The sequence below is a fragment of the Sturnira hondurensis genome, unplaced genomic scaffold (genome assembly GCF_014824575.4).
Source record: "Sturnira hondurensis isolate 20B ecotype Veracruz unplaced genomic scaffold, ASM1482457v3 Scaffold0019835, whole genome shotgun sequence".
In the NCBI taxonomy this organism is placed as follows: Eukaryota; Metazoa; Chordata; class Mammalia; order Chiroptera; family Phyllostomidae; genus Sturnira; species Sturnira hondurensis.
The window spans coordinates 4,697,444-4,720,350 of record NW_028092466.1 but is presented as its reverse complement, the minus strand read 5'-3'; the positions used below and the strand labels follow the sequence as shown (position 1 = coordinate 4,720,350).

General features: G+C 49.1%; 1 protein-coding gene and 1 non-coding gene across 14 annotated transcripts in view; both read left to right on the top strand.

Annotated features, from left to right (window-relative positions):
• The window catches only part of CHD3 (chromodomain helicase DNA binding protein 3), a 25,679-nt gene extending 2,772 nt beyond the window's left edge, over positions 1–22,907 (top strand). Inside the window, exons 1-40 of one of the 13 annotated variants that reach the window (XM_037028209.1) lie at positions 1,229–1,504; positions 2,082–2,194; positions 2,668–2,838; positions 3,085–3,209; positions 4,683–4,966; positions 5,200–5,330; positions 5,525–5,675; positions 6,040–6,233; positions 6,523–6,756; positions 6,934–7,137; positions 7,670–7,881; positions 8,581–8,712; positions 9,110–9,209; positions 9,628–9,819; positions 9,964–10,164; positions 10,536–10,673; positions 10,954–11,075; positions 11,228–11,401; positions 11,533–11,674; positions 11,901–12,032; positions 12,647–12,764; positions 12,993–13,117; positions 13,336–13,567; positions 13,864–14,030; positions 14,487–14,664; positions 15,097–15,162; positions 15,624–15,709; positions 15,854–15,987; positions 16,492–16,636; positions 17,045–17,207; positions 17,332–17,453; positions 17,557–17,692; positions 17,803–17,904; positions 18,090–18,218; positions 18,608–18,716; positions 18,907–19,039; positions 19,348–19,543; positions 20,635–20,798; positions 21,041–21,173; positions 21,643–21,864. In XM_037028209.1, coding sequence (XP_036884104.1) covers positions 1,405–1,504; positions 2,082–2,194; positions 2,668–2,838; positions 3,085–3,209; positions 4,683–4,966; positions 5,200–5,330; positions 5,525–5,675; positions 6,040–6,233; positions 6,523–6,756; positions 6,934–7,137; positions 7,670–7,881; positions 8,581–8,712; positions 9,110–9,209; positions 9,628–9,819; positions 9,964–10,164; positions 10,536–10,673; positions 10,954–11,075; positions 11,228–11,401; positions 11,533–11,674; positions 11,901–12,032; positions 12,647–12,764; positions 12,993–13,117; positions 13,336–13,567; positions 13,864–14,030; positions 14,487–14,664; positions 15,097–15,162; positions 15,624–15,709; positions 15,854–15,987; positions 16,492–16,636; positions 17,045–17,207; positions 17,332–17,453; positions 17,557–17,692; positions 17,803–17,904; positions 18,090–18,218; positions 18,608–18,716; positions 18,907–19,039; positions 19,348–19,543; positions 20,635–20,798; positions 21,041–21,173; positions 21,643–21,764 — 6,012 coding nt within the window. In that variant the 5' untranslated portion in view covers positions 1,229–1,404 and the 3' untranslated portion in view covers positions 21,765–21,864. Of the gene's footprint in view, positions 1–1,227; positions 1,505–2,081; positions 2,195–2,667; positions 2,839–3,084; positions 3,210–4,682; positions 4,967–5,199; positions 5,331–5,524; positions 5,676–6,039; positions 6,234–6,522; positions 6,757–6,933; positions 7,138–7,669; positions 7,882–8,580; positions 8,713–9,109; positions 9,210–9,627; positions 9,820–9,963; positions 10,165–10,535; positions 10,674–10,953; positions 11,076–11,227; positions 11,402–11,532; positions 11,675–11,900; positions 12,033–12,646; positions 12,765–12,992; positions 13,118–13,335; positions 13,568–13,863; positions 14,031–14,486; positions 14,665–15,096; positions 15,163–15,623; positions 15,710–15,853; positions 15,988–16,491; positions 16,637–17,044; positions 17,208–17,331; positions 17,454–17,556; positions 17,693–17,802; positions 17,905–18,089; positions 18,219–18,607; positions 18,717–18,906; positions 19,040–19,347; positions 19,590–19,710; positions 19,958–20,634; positions 20,799–21,040; positions 21,174–21,642 lie in introns of those variants that run through there. The other 12 variants (XM_037028199.1, XM_037028201.1, XM_037028202.1 and 9 more) reach the window with 12 other exon arrangements.
• On the top strand, positions 16,112–16,251 carry LOC118974756 (small Cajal body-specific RNA 21). Its single transcript, XR_005063959.1, has one exon.

The window sequence follows — 22,907 nt, the reverse complement described above, 5'->3', positions numbered from 1 at the left end:
AAAGAGGGGCGGGCGGGAGGCGAGGCTTGTTGCGAGACTCCTCCTGCTTTCTCTGGCTGCCAGGCTCCGCCTTTCGCTCTTCGCCCGCCCTCCTCCCGCGCCGTCTTCCCGAGATCTGAGCTGCGCCTGTGGGAGCGTCTGGGCTCCAGGCCAGCATTGAGTGGCTGGTGAAACAGAGGTTGGGATTTAGATTTGCCTTATTGCCCTCCCTTTCCTTTCCTCGCCATTCTGCTTAGCCTCTCCCACCACCGTCGTCTTCCCAAGTTCGGAAACCTCCTGCTGTGGTGGGGAGTGGATTTAACTGGCTCCGAGGTCCCAGGGCTTGTGCCCCACCCCCGGCTAGCGGTGACCCAGGCGGTTTCCCTGATCCTTAGCCAGTTGGCCCGCTCTTGCCACTCTCGGGGCAGGCCGGTTTCCATGTTCATAATAATCTAAGCCGCTGGGGTTAGGGAGAGCTGGCTGCTGAGGCCTGGCGTCTTACTGACTTCCTATTTCCTATTAGTGTTTTCACTGCTTTCCCGCACGGAGGGGGGCAAGGTCGCTTTCTGCAGGCACCTCCCCTCCCCCCACCGCAGAGTGTCTTCCTGCAGGAGAGGACACAGGATGCAGCAGTTATGAGAAGAAGTAACATTGAAGGGATTCTGAGGCAATGGAAACTGAGGCCTCCGGCGTTAATTGTGGCTAATTTTCCCTTGGCTGTTATGGGAGAAAGGATTGTGTGTCCTAGAGCAAGGGGCTGGGCAAAGCCCAGGCTTTCCCCTCCTTCACAGCCACCTCTGCCAGAGCAAGACAGGTCTGGCTGGTTAGTCTGGTGCTTGCTGTAGGAGGGAAGCCAGTCAGGGCTCCATGTCTGTGTGGCATCAGTGTCTTCCTCTGCATGGAGTAACTCTCTGTCTCCTGGTGGGGGTTGTGGAGAATGGGGCAATGGGGACATCAGAGAAGAACCAGCCCTGACCTCTAAAAGACTCCCTAAAAAGCATCTCTGCTATCTCATACTTTACTATGGAAAGACATTTGGAAAGTTAGGGACCTAGCCTGCCACAAGCACGTATAGGAAAGACATTTGGAAAGTTAGGGACCTAGCCTGCCACAAGCAGGTATAGGCTGTCCTCGATTTGTGCTCATCAGTGTGAGGGTATGCTTGTGCATTTGAGAATATATATGTAGGATGTGTCTGTGTCTATATCTTTGTCTGGGTCTCCCATACTGTTTGTATGTGAATGGTCAGGATGTCTGGAACTAAATTTGGAAACCAAGGGTGAGGCCAAGGGACAGAGGATAGGGTCCCAGAGTTCTCAAAGGGAGCAGGGAATATAGAAATAGATTTGAAAGCAGATTCTAGGCTGCTTGGGAGGAGGATAATTAGGTAATTGTGGAAACTTCCTACTGTTGGGTTTGAGTGCGATGAAGGAGCCAGACACTGTGATCCCGTGGGCCAGAAGTGAAAATGACCAACTGAGAATTTCTTTTCCTCCAGGAAAGGGTTGGGGTGACAGGAGGCTGGGTGATCATCTGAAGAAATATAGAGGCTTGCTTCTTCGTAAAAAGTATATCAGAGCTCCACGGTGTTAGTGTGAGAACCCAGGTGTCCACCTTTGGCTCTCCCTTCTCAGCATCTGGCTCAGGGAGCTGCCAGCTTGTGTCTCCCCACTCCAAGTGTTGGGGTCAGGCCAGGCCAGCAGCTGGGCATGGCTTCCCTAGTTCCTGGGCGGGATGCCAGCTGGCTAAGTGAGGTTTGGGAAGGCAGGAGGAGCCCTGGCGGCGACTAAAAGGACCTGCCACAGTCAGAGCCCATGACCTAGAGCTTGGTCCCTTGTTAGTAGGAAGGGAGAGAAGGGAGTGGTTTGGCTGCTCTTTCCTTCTGACCCCTGACCTCCCATTCAGAACCAGAGCATCCCACAGTACTTGAAAGAGTCTCTGCATCTAGAGAAGGGGGTCAAGGTGTGGAGGAATTAATGTCAGAGTTCCTAGAGAGTGGGAAGTACGAACTGGGAAGAGGAAGTAAAGGAAGGGTGATATTGAGGGGTGGCATCAACTGGGGACCTAGAAGCTTAGGTTTTCTGGTGCTCTCTGCTCCAAAGATAAGGATGACATTCGGCTGCTACCTTCAGCATTGGGTGTGAAGAAGAGAAAACGAGGACCCAAGAAGCAGAAGGAGAACAAACCAGGAAAACCCCGAAAACGCAAGAAGCTTGTAAGTGTAAAGGATTCTTGTCTCCATAGTAACACTCTGGAGACCCATTCCCAGAGACCTAAATGTTTTCTGGTCCTAAATGCCAATTGGGGGGGACCCTGAGGTGAGGGAAGCCTGACTTCCCCTCCCTGCGCTTGCTGGCCTGTATCTCAGGTATCACTCATTACAACCTAGTGAAGAGCCCAGTTTTCTATGTGACTAGCTTTAGCAGCAGAGAAGCAGTTGAAGGAACAGGCTCTAGAGGTGGACCGCATGAATTTGGAGCCCAGCAATACCCTGCTTTCTTGGACAATTTATTTAGCTCTCTGTGCCTCAGTTCCCTCATCTGTAAAATAAATAAATAAATAAAAAAAATAGATTACTGTCTCATAGAATTACTGTGAAAATTAAAAGATAATATGTGTTATGTGCTGAGAACAGTTCCTGGCACATGGTAGGGCTAAAGAAATATTATTTTTATTTCTCTTCCTTAGGACAGTGAAGAAGAATTTGGCTCTGAGAGAGATGAGTACCGGGAGAAGTCAGAGAGTGGAGGCAGTGAATATGGAACTGGACCAGGTCGGAAGCGGAGGCGGAAGCACCGAGAAAAAAAGGAGAAGAAGACAAAGCGGCGGAAAAAGGGGGAGGGAGATGGGGGGCAAAAGGTGAGTAGAATTAGGGAGTAAGAGGGAGAAATCAGTATTAAAGACAGGCATGAGGAGGAAGAGCCCCAGGGGGAATGGATCATTAAGTGGAGAGGCTATAATAGGTGAAAGGTGGGGATTGGGCTAGAGAGTGAAAAAGGAAGCTGAAAGCCCAGGGAAGCTGGTGGGTATGTAGAAGAGCCATGTTGGGGGCCTAGGATAGAAGCTGGAGAAGCGCCCACCTCACTAAAACCTGGTCTTTCCCAGCAGGTAGAACAGAAGTCCTCAGCAACTCTGCTTCTGACCTGGGGCCTAGAGGATGTGGAGCATGTGTTCTCTGAAGAGGATTACCACACACTTACCAACTACAAAGCTTTTAGCCAGTTCATGAGGTGTGGTGGGACTGGAGAGTCCTTGAGAACAGACACTTTTTATTTGGGGGAGGCTTTGGCCCCTCTGGAATATTATAAAAGCTAAGAAAGTGATATCCAGAGAAATTCACAGCACATACTCACAAAATTCCACATGTAATTTTGGCAAATTCCTAGACTTCTAAGGCTCCAGGGACCCCAGTCAGGAACCCTTCATGGTTGTGGGGGCGCATGTCATAATGCCAGCACTAGGTTAGAAAATGCTCTAATGATGAAATATAGTGAAGACTGATAGCCCTCTTGCTCCAAGCATTTGTTTCCCTTGCGTGACTTCTCCCTAGACTGGAGCTGAGAGATAACATCAGCCTTCTCCAGTTTTCTTTGCTCAGTTTTCAAGTCCTCGGCCCCTATCTCAGGCCCCAATAGTAATGGAGGACACGTGGCTAGCTGGCATCAGGACCTGGGCTTCAGTGGCTCCCAAGTAAAGTATGAGATAGCAGAGATGCTTTTTACGGAGCAGGCTCTTTAACATAGTAGTTCAGTGCTCTGGAGTCAGCTTACTGAGGTTCAGGTCCTAGTATCATCTTGGGCAAGTTACTTCTTTAATCTTTGGTTTCACATTTCTAAAACAGATATCACAGTATATATCTCATAGGAGTCTTGTGGGGATTTGATGGGATGGGATAATGAATGGAAAGCTCAGTACAGTCAGTGCCTGGCTCCTAGGGAGCGTTCAAAATCTGGTAACTGTCATTAGTACTATTGTCTCACCCACCTCACTACTAAAGACAGTGCTTTTGTTAGCACTGTGATCACCCATGTCCCCATGAGAGCCTGTCACCCCAATGCAGAGAAGAATAGGATGGCCTGTTAGACTCCACCTGATGGGATCCTTCATTAGGGCCCATGGAACTTGTTAGAAAGAAGAAACTAATAGTATTATCGTGAGAATGAAATGAGATCATGTATATGGAAGTATTTTATGAATTGTAAAGTAGTATATAATGGTAAAGCATTTTTATTGGTGTTATTTTCATTTTTTACCTTCTGTGCATTTAATTTTTATTTTGTTTCTATTTCTTTATTGAAATACTTTTAAAAAATCTGTTTATTTTCAAAACCTTTTTATTTTCAAATTGATATTGTTCTTCTTTTTTAAGATTTTATTTACTTTTAGAGAGGGGAAGGAAGGACGAAAGAGAAACACCAATGTGTGAGAGAAACATCGACTGGTTGCCTCTTGCACACACACCCTCAACTGGAGACCTGGCCTGCAACCCAGGCATGGGCCCTGACTGGGACTTAGACTTTTGGCCTGTGGGACAATGCCCAACCCCCTGAGCCACACAAGTTAGGGCTGATGTTATTCTTAATAGGACATATTTTCACCACGCAGGAATCCTAGCTTATACATAGACTTAGTTGATGAGGGGAAATGGCAATATTCCCAGACCATCTGTGGAGGGTCCAAGTCTTCTGCTTCTGTATTTACAGGCCCCTAATTGCTAAGAAGAACCCTAAGATCCCAATGTCTAAGATGATGACCATCCTTGGGGCCAAGTGGAGAGAATTCAGTGCCAATAACCCCTTCAAGGGGTCGGCAGCAGCTGTGGCGGCGGCAGCGGCCGCTGCAGCTGCAGCTGTAGCTGAGCAGGTGTCAGCTGCTGTCTCATCAGCCACCCCTATAGCACCTTCCGGATCCCCCACCCTTCCACCCCCACCTGCTGCTGATATCCAGCCCCTACCCATCCGAAGAGCCAAAACCAAAGAGGGCAAAGGTAAGAAACCCTCTTCAAGCAACTGTCACCCACTCTCCAAACTTTATGTTCTCAACTGATATTCTAGAACTCTTCTCTCTTCTCAGTCCTGATTGTTGCAAGAGAAATGCTTTCCAGGAAGGGGTCTCAGTGAAACCATAATGCACAGAAGAGTCCTGAGCCCCCTCTGACCTCCATTATTCCAGAATGTCATGACCTCTGCTTTTTCTTCCTCATCTCCACTCCTCATTCAGGTCCAGGCCATAAGAGGCGAAGTAAGAGTCCCCGAGTGCCTGATGGACGCAAGAAGCTTCGGGGAAAGAAGATGGCACCACTCAAAATTAAACTAGGGCTTCTGGGTGGCAAGAGGAAGAAAGGAGGCTCAGTGAGTAGCTTCTCCCTGTTGGCTCTACACCTGGGGTCCTCTCTGTTCACTATACACCAAGGGTGAGGGGTCAAGAGCTGGAGGTTCATACACAGGTCCATGAGGGTGGCTGGAGCGGGAGCCAGAGGCCAAGGGGGGGGGGGCGGGGAATGGAATCAAGTTAACTTCCCTGACAGCCGTGGGGCTACGGGTAGTACGTTTTTCAGAGTGATGAGGGCCCCGAACCAGAAGCTGAGGAGTCAGACCTGGACAGTGGCAGTGTCCACAGTGCCTCAGGCCGGCCTGATGGCCCTGTCCGCACCAAGAAACTAAAGAGAGGCCGGCCAGGAAGGAAGAAGAAGAAGGGTAAGAGGTGTTAGCTGTATGTGATCCTGTCAATTTGCTTTCTTCTCATTCCTTTGTTGTCTTCCTTATTTTCAATTTTGATTTCTTTTTTTTTTTTTTTTAGATTTTATTTATTTATTTTTTAGAGGGGAAGGAGAGAGGGAGAGAAACATCAATGTATGGTTGCCTTTTGTGCATCCCCTGCTGGTAGTTAGCCTGCAAGGAACCGGTTTGCAACCCAGACATGTGCCCTGACTGGGAATCGAACTGCGATCGTGTGGTTCGCAGGCCTCAATTTTGATTTCTTTATTCAACCCTTCTCTCTCTCTCCTCCCCCAATCCCTCTTTCTCTCTGTTCCTTTGCCTCCACTGGGATATATGACAGTCCTGGGCTGTCCTGCAGTGGCCGGGGAGGAGGAGGTTGATGGCTATGAGACGGATCACCAGGATTACTGTGAGGTGTGCCAGCAGGGTGGGGAAATTATTCTGTGCGACACCTGCCCTCGTGCCTACCACCTCGTCTGCCTTGATCCTGAGCTTGACCGGGCTCCTGAGGGCAAATGGAGCTGTCCCCACTGTGTGAGTTACCTTTGCTAGCATCTTACAGCCCTCAGGGACCCACCTGTCTGTTTCTTCCTTTGTCTCAGTTGTCCTCTTCCTATGCCCAGATGGTTTGTCAGTGACAGATGTTTAAATGACCAGAATTGTAGTTTGTTTCTCTCCTCATCCCTTTGCCCTCCCACATAAACATTTTTAGAAACTAGTATGTCCTGTTCCTTTGTTCCCACCAGTTTTCCATCTTTGTCTCTTCTTCCAATCTCATTCCTGTTTCCTTTCTTCGTCTCTCTGACTGCCCTTGGCCTCCCAGGAAAAGGAGGGGGTACAGTGGGAGGCCAAGGAGGAGGAGGAAGAATATGAAGAGGAGGGAGAGGAAGAAGGGGAGAAGGAAGAAGAAGATGATCACATGGAGTACTGCCGTGTGTGCAAGGATGGTGGGGAGCTCTTGTGCTGTGACGCTTGCATCTCCTCCTACCACATTCATTGTCTGAACCCACCCCTGCCTGACATTCCCAACGGTGAATGGCTGTGTCCCCGATGCACAGTGAGTGTACCCATCTCTCAGTGTTGACTGTCAGCCCAATTCCTTCCCCATCTCTGGGTCCCAGATGTTTAGCTCCTTTTCTTTACCCCACAATTAGCCTTTGATTCCCTTGCGGGACCCCTGATTGGTTCTTTCTGCTTCTTTCCTTCCTCCTTCTTGTGTGTGTCCATTCCATAGTGCCCTGTGCTAAAAGGCCGTGTGCAGAAGATTCTGCATTGGCGGTGGGGGGAGCCACCTGTGGCAATGCCAGCCCCCCAGCAGGCAGATGGGAATCCAGATGCCCCACCTCCTCGTCCTCTTCAAGGCAGATCAGAGCGAGAATTTTTTGTCAAGTGGGTAGGACTATCCTACTGGCACTGCTCCTGGGCCAAGGAGCTCCAGGTACAAAGGCTTCATCTTTCCCCCTGTCCTGTGACCCCATTTATTGCCACTCTCACTGTCTCTCACTCCTCTGTTTTCTGCTCTTTCATATATACAAACTTTGCTTTCCCTCATTTCAGGCCTCTGGTCTTCATACTGTACCTACTTCCTTAGTTTGCATATGTGGTGCTTTTGGTCTCTAGTCCTTTCTCTCTGTCTTTGGTAGATTTTTTCCCTTAGATATAACATAGTCTTCCTTAATTCCATCTCTTTTTTTTATCTATCTTTAACCATGTTTTACTTGTATTCTCAATCTTAATAAACCTAGTCCCTGTCTCCTTTTGCTTACTGCATCCCTACCCACATCCTGACTTTCTTTTGTCTGTTTCATTGTATTCTCCTGCTTTGGCTTTAATTTATTATGTGTCTCATCCCACCCCTTTCACAGCTCCCTTTTCCATGCCACTTCCTCTGGCGGCTTCTTCCCATTTCCCTTTGTTCTCCCTGAATGATGGGATTATCTCTCCCCTCCACTTCCTCTATGCCTCATCAGCTGGAAATCTTCCACTTGGTCATGTACCGAAACTACCAACGGAAGAATGACATGGATGAACCCCCACCCCTGGACTATGGCTCCGGTGAGGATGATGGGAAGAGTGACAAGCGCAAAGTGAAAGATCCGCACTATGCTGAGATGGAGGAGAAGTACTATCGTTTTGGCATCAAGCCAGAGTGGATGACTGTTCACCGCATCATCAACCACAGGTGAATTCTTGGTCCATGGGAAGGCCTTGATCCGGGGGTATGCCACTTGTAGCAGTTATGGCCCCATGCTAGTAATTTGTCAACTAACCAAGTAATTGATCCATCTGAATAAGTCCTGCTGTAGCCTCAGCCCTGTTTCCTCTGTGAGGATGAGAGAAACCGGGAGCAAAGTCTGGCCCAGCACTGACTCTTTGGTGATTGTGGCCTTTAATCTCTAGGAGCATAAGAAGTGACACCCGAGTCTGGTTATCAGACATGAAAGCAAAGTGTAAAAAATGTGTTTCATTCAGTGTTTCTTGTATTTCTTTCTTCACGGTACTTACTACTGCCTAATGTTATAGTATATATTTATTTTTCTACTTCATTGCTCTCTTCCCCAGTAGCATATGAGCTTCATGAGAATAGAATCATTTGTCTTTTCTGTTCACTGCTGAATCACCAGTGCCTGACATATAGTAGATGCTTAGTAAATACCAATTGGATGAACAAATGCTGTTGAAGCCTAGGGGTGTTTTTTGAAAGTTGATTTTAGGAAGCCATCCAGAAAAAGCTAAGGTAGTATTTCAGCTATTCTGAACTTCCTTCTAGTGGTCAGCATTAAGGATTAGGTGACAAATTATGTGTGTTTGCTGATAGTTATGTTTATTACTGCTTTTTCCTACTTGTAATCCACATTATTTTTCTTCTCCTGTCCCACAGTGTGGATAAAAAAGGGAATTACCACTATCTAGTAAAATGGAGGGACTTACCATATGACCAGTCTACATGGGAAGAAGATGAAATGAACATCCCTGAATATGAAGACCATAAGCAAAGCTACTGGAGACACCGGTGAGACAGCCATGTCATGGGTTAGAGGGAGCCCAAGGTTAGGGACAAAGCTAAACTTCCAACATGAAATGAGACACAGTAGGGACAGACCCAATCCAGCATTTATTTAGGACTTTGGGATCCTGGGCTAGGTTATTTGGGGTTAGGATTAGGATTGGTGAAAAGGCAGTGTGAGGAGGAGAGATTTAGCCTGAGTAATGGGAAAGAGGATGCTCAGGAGTAAGGAGGGTTAGCTGTAGAGGGGAAATCCAAGGGGTGTGAGGGTAAAAAGCCTGGGAGAAAGGAAATGGGAGAGAATGTAGGTTATGGGAATTGGGGGGCAGGGCTAGAACTAGTTCAGAAGAATGAGAGGGGGTACTAAGGCCCAGGCCTCACTCTGGACTCACTCTTTTCCCAGAGAACTAATTATGGGAGAGGACCCTGCCCAGCCCCGCAAGTATAAGAAGAAGAAGAAGGAGTTGCAGGGTGATGGGCCTCCCAATTCTCCTACTAATGATGTAAGTTTTCTCACTTGGCCTTTCTCCCATTTCTGGAGCGATGGTGATTGAGTGTTTCCCAGGGGTTACTGACAGAATGTCCCAGGGTTTCAACATCTCTGAATAGTAGTTCTTCCTTTAGTATTCAGTCTTGTCCCAAGAGTGGCTAGGAATTTTGGCATAAGGATGAGAGAGTTGCTACAGACAGTAGCACACAGGGCTCTTCAACCATTTTCCTCCCTCACAGTGCTGTTGGGTGTTCTTTTAAGGAATGAGAGGGAGGGACTAAAGACTAGAACTTTCATGAGCTCAGGCTGTAGTGGAGGGAATTGTAATCCAACTTGGTATCAGTGCCAGGGAGGAGGGGAGAAGGAGGAAATCAAGACCAGAAGAACAGCTGACAGTTCCCATTGAGCTTTTTGACTTCTTGACTCTACAGCCTACAGTGAAATACGAGACTCAGCCGCGGTTTATCACAGCCACTGGAGGCACACTGCACATGTATCAGCTGGAAGGGTTGAACTGGCTACGCTTCTCATGGGCCCAGGGCACCGACACCATTCTGGCTGATGAGATGGGGCTGGGCAAGACCATACAAACCATCGTCTTCCTCTACTCACTCTATAAGGAGGTGCTCCATTCTAGGGCCTCTGAGGGGGACACTAGGCTGACACCTAGTTTGGACTAAGGAATGTGGGAGTGGGGGAGGGTGTGGCAGGCAGGGAACCGGAGTATACAACTTAGACTAATAGTTTCCTCTGCCCTCTACTGCCAGGGCCACACAAAGGGTCCCTTCCTGGTGAGCGCCCCACTCTCTACTATTATTAACTGGGAGCGGGAGTTCCAGATGTGGGCACCCAAATTTTATGTGGTGACGTACACGGGTGATAAGGACAGCCGAGCCATCATTCGTGAGAATGAGTTTTCCTTTGAAGATAATGCCATCAAAGGTGGCAAGAAAGCTTTTAAGATGAAGGTAAGCCCCTCTGCCTCATATCCTCTAAGATCTTCAAATCTGTCATTTCTTTGCCCTAATCAGGATTTCAGTTCCTTTGTTCCTTACTCAGCTTTCCACCTCCTTAGTCCACCCTCACGCCTCTATATTCCTACCCTGGAGATGTAGGAGGTACTCTCAGGGGTGTACATGGATCTGTCAGTACTGGACGTGTGTTGAAGGTTTTGGGGCCATGCTCAGTGAACCCTGCATCTAGTCAAAGTTGGAGGACAGGATCACTGGCTCCCTTTGGGAATCATCATCAGGACAGGGTGTCTTGGTAAAGAGTGGGGGTGGAGGTCTAGGTGCTGGGATGTCTGGTAGCAGCTGAATGGATGATGTTGTGTTGGCAGAGGGAGGCACAGGTGAAGTTCCATGTTCTCCTGACATCGTATGAGCTTATCACCATTGATCAGGCAGCACTTGGCTCCATCCGCTGGGCCTGCCTTGTGGTGGATGAGGCCCATCGACTCAAAAACAACCAGTCCAAGGTGAGTGAGATACTTAGACCTTAGAATCTTGAGGTTGTGGGCTCCTACTTGCTTTAGTCCTAAAATTTTAAGTTCCAGGGACTTGTCTTTAGTCCAGGAGGCAAGATGCCTGGGAAACTTCTGGGGAGAAATTCAGGTTGGAAGAGGGTGAGAACTAGGGATTTGGGGCCTCTGATCCTGAAGGAAATGGAAGCCAGAGGCAGGAAAATGTTGATATTTTGCACCAACCACTTGCCGCTGATGGGCCCTTTCTCCTGTCTTTCCTTGCACCATTATCTAGTTTTTCAGGGTCCTCAATGGCTACAAGATAGATCATAAATTACTGCTGACAGGGACTCCATTGCAAAACAATCTGGAGGAGCTTTTTCATCTGCTGAACTTCCTTACCCCGGAGAGGTTTAAGTAAGTAGCTCCTTAGGGTAGTCTGCAAAAACAAGAGACAGAGGGGCTAAGACAAGTGGGTAGAGGATTCATCTGAAGTGAACAACAGAGCCTGAGGTCAGGGGCAAAGACCCTGACAGCTGTCCATTTTCTGGCTTCATCCCGACTACTAGCAACCTGGAGGGCTTCCTAGAGGAGTTTGCAGACATATCCAAAGAAGACCAGATTAAAAAACTGCATGATTTGCTGGGGCCACATATGCTGCGGAGGCTCAAGGCTGATGTCTTCAAGAACATGCCAGCAAAGACAGAGCTCATTGTTCGAGTGGAGCTGAGTCCCATGCAGAAGTGAGATGCAAGGAGGGTTACCTAGACGAGGGGTTGGGGATTTGTTGGCAGCTTTCCAGGAGGTGGTGATCAAATGCAACACCATAATCACTTCCTTTATGTCTCTTCTATACCCTTGCCCTGGTCTTTAGGAAATACTACAAGTATATCTTGACTCGGAATTTTGAGGCCTTGAATTCACGGGGCGGTGGGAACCAAGTGTCTCTGCTTAACATCATGATGGATCTTAAGAAGTGCTGCAACCATCCATACCTCTTTCCTGTGGCTGCTATGGTAGATATAAGAGCTGGGAACTGATTAATAAATGCCTGGCTTTCTAAAAGTGGATGAATTGAGCACAGGGCTAATTAAAGCTGGGCTGGGAGGCTGGGGGGACTGGATTTCTGAGAAGAGTAGGAATTTAAAAGGTGTGGAGACTGGATTTGGGCTTCTAGCTTCCTAGGCACAGTCAGAATACAGGGTCATGTTGCCTAACCCTCTTCTTTCTCCCTTTTTTCAGGAGTCCCCAAAACTTCCCAGTGGGGCTTACGAGGGTGGGGCACTTATTAAGGCATCTGGGAAGCTCATGCTGCTGCAGAAGATGCTGCGGAAGCTAAAGGAGCAGGGACACAGAGTACTCATCTTCTCACAGGTGACCCAGCCCTGTAGCTCATTCTCACCATCAGACTAATCCCTTATCTCTTTTATTCCTATGCCTGCCATAGTTTGAAAAGTTAGGAGATTACATCCTTAAGAGTTTATAGTATAGCTAACTTCTTCTTGGCTTCTGATCTCTGTTTTTTGGAAGTTGTAGTTCAGCTTCTTTTAAGTCAGATAAAGAAAAGGGGGAGAGGGTGAACCATCTGCCTCTTCAAGGAGGTCTCTGGGGATTGATACTATTTCTTAACCTTATTGGAGAGGTGACAAGAGCACAGACCTTTTGGAAATCTGATGAATGCTCTGGGTCCACATTCTAGGAAAGCTGCACTATTATATAATTGTGTACAGATTTTTAGGGGGCTCATAGATTTCTTTGAAACCTTCTCATGGCTTTCAGAGAAGATACTCTGCCTTAGGAGAAAGCAAGATGTTTTGAGAAAACTGTGCAATGAGGGAGTGTTGGGAATGGCAAAAGTAGCACCAGCGAGATAGGAATGCAGGGGTACAAGTGTAAAGACTGGGGTTGAAAGACAGTAAACAGGTAGTCAGAGCAGACAGGGCACACCACTGCCTCCTCATTCTGGACTCACTTTTCCCTTGCTCTAGATGACCAAAATGTTAGACTTACTAGAGGACTTCTTAGACTATGAAGGCTACAAATATGAGCGCATTGATGGTGGCATCACTGGTGCCCTGAGGCAGGAGGCCATCGATAGATTCAATGGTAAGCAGGGAGATACCTCGGTCCCAGCTGTGTGTGGGAGGCCTGAGAAACCTGTGCCTAGGTCCTAGGCTAGGAGGGGCCTGGCCTGGGAGGATATTAGCCACTTGAGCTTCTGAGCTGGGGACATGGTTGGTTGGTTGGTTGGTTGTAGTCAGAGAACACCTAGGAGCAGGTAGACTGAATTACTGGCTACAAGAAAAGCCTGATCTCCTAATTCACACCTCCTAGCTCCTGGGGCCCAACAATTCTGCTTTCTCTTGTCCACCCGAGCTGGGGGCTTGGGCATCAATCTGGCCACTGCAGACACTGTCATCATCTTCGATTCTGACTGGAACCCTCATAATGACATCCAGGTGGGAACTCGCCTCCTAGAGGTCCTGCACCATTTGGCAAGGACACATGAGTTCATGGAAGAGGGTGTTGTGTTCTGGGGTCAGAAATAAACCTCTTAGTAGGGGAGAGGGGTGGTGGTTGAAGACTCTTTCCTGGTAGCCTCCTTTCCTGAGCATGTGGGTGGCATTCTCACCTGCCACTCCCCTAGCCCATCCTCACTTTCTTCTGCCCCCTGCAGGCTTTCAGCCGGGCTCATAGGATTGGCCAGGCCAACAAAGTAATGATTTACCGGTTTGTGACTCGTGCATCAGTGGAAGAACGAATCACACAAGTGGCCAAGAGAAAGATGATGCTCACACATCTGGTGGTGCGGCCTGGGCTGGGCTCCAAGGCAGGCTCCATGTCCAAGCAGGAGCTGGATGACATCCTCAAATTTGGCACTGAGGAGCTATTTAAGGACGAAAATGAGGGTGAGAACCTCTTTTGCAGCTCCCTGGAAACTGGCACCTGCTTTCCTGTGAGTACTTCTCTTCTGAAACCCTTGAAGACAAACACCTCTCTTTAGTCTGTGGAGGAAGGTTGGCCTCTTTCCTAATATGTAGGGTTGAAAACAACAAATTGCTACATTGACTTCTGGGGAAAGGACCTTCTCTAGAGCTCCTATGGAAGGGAAGCAAATAGAATGCTTTCCTGTGGTCTTTCAAAAGTTCTGCCTAAGGTTCTGGTTGGAACTCAAGAGTTCTCTCTTGTTCTTCATCTCCACCAGGGGAGAACAAGGAGGAGGATAGCAGTGTGATTCACTATGACAATGAGGCCATTGCTCGGCTGTTGGACCGGAACCAGGATGCAACTGAGGACACAGATGTACAGAACATGAATGAATACCTCAGTTCCTTCAAGGTGGCCCAGTATGTGGTGCGGGAGGAAGACAAGGTGAGTGGCTAGGGCTAGGTGCTGTCTATCCTGGGCTGACTTTAAAGGGCAGTTTCCTTTGCTGCACCTTGAAGTAGGAGGATCCCCCTTCCTCTCATTTTTTTCTTGTTTAAAAATCTGATCTTTTACCATAGTGCCCAGCAAAGAGCAGTAGTAGACCACAAACAACTTCTTAGTCTGATAGGTGATACTGGACTTTGGAGGAACATTTAGGCACAGAAAGCACTGATAAACATGGAAGGGTACCTTCTGAGACAGAGCAGGAGGGACACAGAGGGTACTAGAGGAGGGGTTTAGAAAAGGGAAATAATGAAGAGAAGCATATTGAAGGTAAGAGATAAGGAAAAGGAAAACGTGCAATGTCCAGGAAATTTACACAGAGTTGAGAACTAAGAGGCAGGAGGAAAGGCCTGGGTTAAAAGGGAGCCTACTGACATTCATCCTGCTGCTGTTCAGATTGAGGAGATCGAACGAGAGATCATCAAGCAGGAGGAGAATGTGGATCCTGATTACTGGGAAAAGCTATTGAGGCATCACTATGAACAACAGCAGGAAGACCTAGCCCGGAATCTTGGCAAGGGCAAGCGGGTTCGCAAGCAAGTTAACTACAATGATGCTGCTCAGGAAGACCAAGGTGAGTACTGTGTCTTTCTGCCTGACCCTGTCCCCCCATGCAGAAACTGAGAAGCAAAGAGTAGTGAGGAGGGGCCCAGAGGCCGCGAGCATTTAGTTGAAAAGAGAGGCCTAGGGAACAGGGCTTTCCTTACTAAAGGGGAAAAAGATTAGGAAGGATCAGTAGGAGCTCCCCAGAGGCCAGGAGGATTTGCAGGTGATCTAAGCTACTTGGTGATTGTGGAGGGCTCACATGGACACCCAGGAGTTTTTGTGGGTTACACAGGATTCAGGAGGTGCCCAGAGACAAGGTGGGTGGTAAGTGGACATGGTTCATGATATATGGTCCCAAAGTTAGGCTGCAGGCAGTCATCCAGCATCCCCAGGAGGTATCTGGGCCGAAGGGGCTTGTCCAGGGAGCCATCAGTGACCACTGCACCCTTTCCCTTCTCAGATAACCAGTCAGAATACTCAGTGGGATCAGAGGAGGAGGATGAAGACTTCGATGAGCGTCCTGAAGGTAGTATCTGTTTTCCTGATTTTCTGCCACATCTCTTTCCATTTCACTTTCTATTGTCCTTTAAGCCCACTGTTTTTATGTAAATGAATGCTTTTTTGTAGAAAAAAATGAAGATTATAGATAAGCAGAAAGGAAGCTAATCTCACCACTGTTAAAATTTGGAGTATATAACCACACAGGCTTAGATTCCTAAATGAAAGATCAAGAAAGGTTACATCATTTTACATTCCCATCAGTAATCTTGCTTGCATCAAGTGTTTACTACTGACTTTTTCAATATCACTTGATTCTTTTAGACCTGCTGAGTTAGTAGTTCTGAAAGTGCTTAGAAGAAAATTAGAAGTACCTCAGACATGACACAGGCCCTACCTGAGTTTTGTATCTTACGGGAATGGGGTGTTGGGAAGGACTGAGGGGTGGAAGATGTTGTGGATCTACTAACTGGGGTCACCCTTGCCCAGGGCGTCGACAGTCAAAGAGGCAGCTCCGGAATGAAAAGGATAAGCCACTGCCTCCACTGCTGGCTCGAGTTGGGGGCAACATTGAGGTGAGAGCTGGGTCTGGGCCCCAAGAGTTCCCTGAGGAGAGAATGAAGGCTGAGGGTTGGAAATTGAGTCACTGAGGGGAGAAAGAACCAAGAAATGAGATGCATGGACACCATTATCCACTCCCTCCTCTCTCCCATTCTCAGGTGTTGGGATTCAACACCCGTCAGCGGAAGGCTTTCCTCAATGCTGTGATGCGCTGGGGTATGCCGCCGCAAGATGCCTTCACCACTCAGTGGCTGGTGCGAGACCTAAGGGGCAAGACTGAGAAGGAGTTCAAGTGAGTGTGGGTGATATGGGACAGAGTTGGATGAAAGGGTAAGGGCTTTGGGTGTTACTTTCTTCCTCCTGGCTACCATATGATGTGATCTTACTCAACTGATTATCATGCTCCCTGCTATTCCTGGCTCGGTTTCCTGGGGGGTGGGCTTAGCCTAACCCACCCTCCCTCAGACGAGCCTAGAGTAGAGAGGCCAGGCTTTCTTCCCTATGGGAGAGGTGGTTAAGAGAGGAGCCTCACCTGGACTGTCCTCGCCTCACATTTACTTGGACACGATAACCAGGCAGGGAGCTGGTGGAAAGGATGAAGAGCTGACTGATGGGGCCTAGGAACAAAGTACCAAAGCCAAATAGACAGTAGAAGAATGGGGAGAGGGGCAGATAGGGGCTTAGGATTTGGAGAGGCTCAGGGGAGGGCACCTGGGGAGTTTAAGATTGAGGGGTTCTTTAATTCTTGTGTTGCTCAAGGCTTTTCTAACCCACCCTCTATCCCCATGCTCCTTAGGGCCTATGTGTCTTTGTTCATGCGCCATCTCTGTGAGCCGGGGGCAGATGGCTCTGAAACATTTGCTGATGGGGTCCCTCGGGAGGGCCTGAGTCGCCAGCAAGTGTTGACCCGCATTGGTGTCATGTCTCTTGTCAAGAAAAAGGTATCGGTTTTCCTTCTCAGTAAAAAAACCAAGCTGGAGCCCTGGCTGGTGGATTGAGTGCTGGCCTGTGAACCAAGGGGTCACCAGTTCGATTCCTAGTCAGGGCACATGCCTGGGTTGCGGGCCAGGTCCCCTACAGGGGGCATGCAAGAGGCAACCACATGATGATGTTTTTCTGCCTTGCTTCTTCCTTTCTCCTCTGTCTAAAATAAGTAAATAAAATCTAAAAAAAAAAGAACCAAGCTGGCTGCCTGGGCCCTGTCCCTCCTGGGTTGTGTCTCTCCTCTGCCTTGCATTCCTGAGTTCCAAGCTCAGGCTGGTTTGAGATGAGACAGAGGCGACTGGAATTTCTTGTGTATCTATTGCCTAAAGTAGATTCTGTGTCTACGACTCCTACTCTCCCCTCAGGTACAGGAGTTTGAACACATCAATGGGCGCTGGTCGATGCCTGAGCTGATGCCCGACCCTAGTGCTGACTCTAAGCGCTCCTCCAGAGCCTCCTCTCCTACCAAAACATCTCCCACCACTCCTGAGGCTTCTGCTACAAATAGTCCTTGCACCTCTAAACCTGGTAATTGGGCCAGATGGGTGGGAGAGAAGGAGATGAGGCCAGTATCTGATGGGACCAGACACAGAGTGATTGGAGTCAAGGTGGGGGAGTTTCTGCCTTCTTTACTCTTCCTTCCCCCCTGTAGCTACTCCAGCTCCAAGTGAGAAAGGAGATGGCATAAGGACACCACTTGAGAAAGATGAAGCTGAAAACCAGGAGGAGAAGCCAGAGAAGAATAGCAGAATTGGGGAAAAGATGGACACAGAAGTGTGTGGCTCCCTGGCTCCCCTAAGGAGAGATAGTAGGGGGATCTTGGAGGCCAGGTGTCTGGTAACCCTCCAGTTCATCCCGACCCATTGTTGTCTTCTAGGCTGATGCCCCCAGCCCCGCCCTATCACTTGGGGAGCGGCTGGAGTCAAGGAAGATTCCTCTAGAGGATGAGGAGCCAGTGGTACCTGGAGAGATGGAGCCTGAACCTGGGTATCGGGGGGACAGAGAGAAGTCAGGTGGGTGCATGGACATATGAGTGATGGGCTTAGAATTTGGGGGTTTGCTCTTCTGGGGTCAGAGAATGAGGGTGACATCTTCCCTTCCTGTCCTTTACCCCCTTCCACAGCTACAGAGTTGATGCCAGGAGAGAGGGGGGAAGAGAAGCCATTGGATGCACAGGAACACAGGGAGAGGCCGGAAGGGGAAATGGGGGATTTGGGCAAGAGAGGTAATGGGTGGAAGGATTGGACCTGGGTACCTGAGGGAATCAGGGAAGGTGAAGTCTGGGTGATCAAATGCCTGGATCCTGGGTGGATAGCTGTTACAAGTCCCAAAACAGTACAGGGTGTACATAGTTTTGGGACCTGGAAGGAGACTTCTGAGGTCTGAGCTTGGCTCCATCTGCCCTAACAGAAGATGTTAAAGGGGGCCGGGAGCTTCGACCTGGGCCTCCTCGAGATGAGCCAAGATCCAATGGGCGACGTGAGGAGAAGGCAGAGAAGCCACGGTTCATGTTTAATATTGCAGATGGTGGATTTACAGGTGGGGGCACCTCTTACTGCCACCTACTTTTCACTGGGATTTGCTCATCCTTATGGGGTTTCTCATTTTGCCTGAAGCCTTCTGCTACCTTTAATTCCAAGTACCTGCCCTTGAAATGGTGCATGCTATTTTTTTCCTTGCCCTCAGGCCTTCTTAAGTGTACTCCTCACTCCAAAGTTATCTTTATCATACCTTTATTCTTAATTCTAACTTGAACCTTCTTTGTAACTACTTTTAGTTGTAGCCCTACCCTAACCTTGACTTGTTCCTCATAAAGAGCCCCCTAGTGTTCTCTACCACTATTCAGTTCCTTCATCTATACCTATTTATTGGACTGGATGTGGTTTGAAAACTCCTGATGCCTCATCTGTCTTCCATTCTCTTTTCAGAGCTTCACACACTATGGCAGAATGAGGAACGGGCAGCCATTTCTTCAGGGAAACTCAATGAGATCTGGCACCGAAGACATGACTATTGGCTTCTGGCTGGGATTGTCCTGTATCCTTTGATAGAGATACAAGAAAGGGGGAAAAAATTCTCTCAACCTGGAAAAGGAATTACAGAGAAGAGGTGTCCACACCCAGGGAAGTGGGCATAGTGCCACACTTGGGAGAGACTGAGGCAAAAGGAAGAAGTGCCCAGCCCAGCCCTGTTAAATTCCTTGATGGTCCCCTTCCTTCATTGGCAGCCATGGCTACGCACGGTGGCAGGACATCCAGAATGATGCCCAGTTTGCCATTATCAATGAGCCATTTAAAACTGAAGCCAATAAAGGAAACTTTCTGGAGATGAAAAATAAGTTTCTGGCCCGGAGATTCAAGGTGGGGATGAGGGAAGAAGGGAACAATGTTGAAGAGGGGTTGGGTCAGAGGTGGGCCCACTGGTTGGACTGCAGGGTTTAACACTTTGAGGATGGTGGTGATGCTTGAGGCCAAGAGCAGAGTGTAACCTTATGTTTGGGATTGTGGTCTGGATCTGGGCTGATGGTAGGGGAGGTATTGGTGTGGAGCTGGGAATTCCCTGGGCCAGCAGAAACGGCACTGTGGTCTCCAGGGTTCCCTCTGGCCCACCATCCACCCACTCAGTGCTGGCAAATCCCTGCACTAATTCCCTCTCTCCATGCCCTCAGCTCCTGGAGCAGGCGCTGGTGATTGAGGAGCAGCTTCGGCGGGCGGCCTACCTGAATCTGTCGCAGGAGCCGGCGCACCCCGCCATGGCCCTCCACGCCCGCTTCGCCGAGGCCGAGTGCCTGGCTGAGAGCCACCAGCACCTCTCCAAGGAGTCGCTGGCGGGGAACAAGCCGGCCAACGCCGTACTGCACAAGGGTAAGGGCCGCGGTGGCCCCGCGCGGGGGAGGGCCCACAATGCTGCGTAAGTCTTCACCCCGCATCCCTCAGAATCTTCCCACCCCCCTGATCCCTTTCCCTCTGAACCACCCCCCTCTGACCTCTAACCCCACCCCTGACCCACCTGACATCCCCTTGGTTTTTAGTCTCTAGGGTTTATGTAGCCAGCCCTCATCCATGCCCAGTAGCATTCACATCGGTGCTTAAAAGAGGGACTTTCTCCCCAGGACCCCATGAGACCACACATTCCCCTCTAAAGGGCAGAACTTCTTTGCTGACTCACATGCCTGCCATACTGCTAATAGCACCCTCCCTGGGGTCTTAGCCTGTGTAGAGCCCACAAAAATCCTTATCTGCAACCCCACAAATCACATTCCTCACATCTCATTCACCCCACAAGGCAGAAACTACCACCATCCCACCTTCTGACCCTACTCAATGAAATTTCCCTCTGACCTTTAACCCTTCCTCCCAAACCCTCTTACCTTGAAAATAAAATACTAAATTCCAAAGCCCTTTAACCTAATCCTATCTGATGTAGTGACTGATTCCTGGAACCTTTGATTCCTGTTCTAATTCCTTGAATCTGTAATGCTGACCCTCTAACCTCCCTCCCCCATTACATATTAAAACCTTGATCCCTAAATCTTTGACACCACTTACCAGTTCCCCATGCCTCCTGACTATTTCCTTCCCATCATCCCCAACCCCAAAACCTCACTCTTCCAGTACGGGATGTTCTGACAACTCCCCGCCCCCATGTCTTCCAATGTGCTCCTCCCCTGTCTCCCTTTTTTCCATAATCCCTTTCTTCCTTTCTTCTCTCATCTATCTATGTGGTGATCTGGTCTCACTGCCTCTTTACCTGATACTTACTCCCCTTCTATCGAGTCACTCTCTTTTTCTGCCTACTTCTATCATTTTCTTCTCTGGTTCTTTGACATCTGTGTCCTCTTGCTCTCTTTTTCTGACTTTATCTGTTCATCTGACTCCTCATCTCTTTTCCTGGCTCCATCTCTTCCTTTGCCTGTCTTTCTCTTGCCCTTCTTTCTCCGTGGCCCGGGCCCCAGTTCTGAACCAGCTGGAGGAATTGCTGAGCGACATGAAGGCAGACGTGACCCGCCTGCCAGCCACGCTGTCTCGAATACCCCCCATCGCAGCCCGCCTTCAGATGTCAGAGCGCAGCATCCTCAGCCGGCTGGCCAGCAAGGGCACGGAGCCTCACCCCACACCGGTAACCCCCTTTCCCTCTAACTGCATTCCCCTGTTGGTACTCCTACACACGTACATACACGTACATTGAATCCTATACAGTATGGAAAAACGATACACTCTAGCATATTCCTCACCCTTGAGTCTCCATGCCTGTATGCTATGCCCTGCACTAGTTCTGGAGTTTGGCCCATAACGTTTTCCCTGCAGCTTCTTTCCTTTTGGACTGTGGACCTTCTAATCTGGTCTTGTTCTCTATTCCAGGTGTTTCCTCCAGGTCCCTATGCTACACCTCCGGGGTACGGGGCAGCCTTCAGTCCCGCTCCCGCTCCCGTAGGGGCCCTGGCCGCCGCAGGCGCCAATTACAGCCAGATGCCTGCAGGGTCCTTCATCACAGGTCAGCCAACTTCCTCTCATTCCTCCTTTTCTGAGCTTATCCCTGCTCAGCTACCCTTTTGTTGCTCCAGTCCATCTCATTGCAGTGGAAGTACCCTGTGTTTTATGGAAAGAAATTGTTCTGGGCTTTCTTCTTCCCACACTTTCTTAGCTTCTCTTCCATTTCCTTTGTCACAAACCTCATCCAGGGTTTCAGTGGTTCTACAATTTTGGTAGATCTTACCTGAGCCTCCTCCATCTGTGTTAACTTCAGGGAAAGAGCATATGAATGAAAAGGGGGTGTAGTGACATGTGTTCCATCATGTGGCACAAAGGGGACTGTCAGGGAGAGGGGTTGCCCTGGTCTTCCTACCACTACCCTGGACAATTGCAAGTGGCATGAGGTGACTTGGAAATGAGAGTGTACTATTGCCAGAAAGTGATTGGGAGTGAAAGAGGGATTGACACTTCCTTATCCCTTGCCCAAACAGCCGCCACCAACGGCCCTCCAGTGCTGGTGAAGAAGGAGAAGGAAATGGTGGGGGCGTTGGTGTCAGACGGGCTGGATCGGAAGGAGCCCCGAGCCGGGGAGGTGATCTGTATAGACGACTGACTGGATCCCAGGCCTGCCCATCACCCAGGCCCCGTGCCCGAGGTCGACCCCCAGCTCAGGCTCTGGGGCCTGCTGCCAATCTTCCACCTTCCCCACCCCTTGGGCCACCACTGGGCTAGGAGCCCCTTTGCCCCTCTCTGTGACTCCTCTCTTCAAGAAGAACCCTTTGTCTTTCTCCACTCCCGCGTACCTTTCCCACCATGCTTTGAAGACTGCTGGTGAGAAGAGGTCTGGGTTAGCAGGGTCTTCCAAGTACCTTTATCCTCCACTGCCAAACATACACAGCTTTTCAATAAATGATTGTGGGGAGGAAAGAGGTGGATCCTCCCCAATCTTTATTCCTGCAATATAATATAAGCTCCATCTTGTGCAGAAATGGGGGATTAGCATTGCCTGGCCTTAGAAACTTTGGTAGGGGAAAGGAGCTTTGAAGAGAGGAGGAGGACTTTAGATAGGGATGACAATGAGCCCAGGGAGGGAGAAGGGAAGAGGAGGGTGACTGCATGTTTCCTTTCCCTACCTCTCCTCAAATAGTGTGGAGCAGTTACAAGGGAGTCAATTGCTGTTCAGCCTCAGAATAAAGGCACCATTCACTGGCTCAGTTACCTCCTGTGTACTGGCATCTTGTGTCGGGCATTTTATCCCCTCCACAGGGGCCAAGAACTACCCCTACAAAGAGAGTAATGGTTGGGTGATACTCCCTCAAGCCAAAGAGGAGTTTCCCAATCTGCCCTAGGGACCCAGGTAACCTAGAAAGGGTAGGAGAAAACACAATGGGCCAGGTATTGGGGGAACCCCTAGCTCTGGGGCTCAAGTGTTTTGAGGACTTCCATCCCTACTGAAGGCCTGAATATGGACTAAATTTGAGTGGGTTAGGCAGGGGGCCTAATCAGGGGACTACTTTGCTTTTAGGACCAGAGCAAAATAATAAGGGCAGGTTAGGGAGACATGGGCATACCTTCCTCCCCAGGAGGGGCTGAGGAGAGTGGCAGTTTGCATGGCGAACCCCCCACTTCCTCTTTGCTGCCCCTTCACTTTCTTGCTGCCCCTTTCCCAGTCTCTTTTCACAATCCTGGTCTGTCCCAATTCCCTCTTCTGTATCAGGTTTATTGGTTGTACATATAAATTATACTTTCCTTTCTG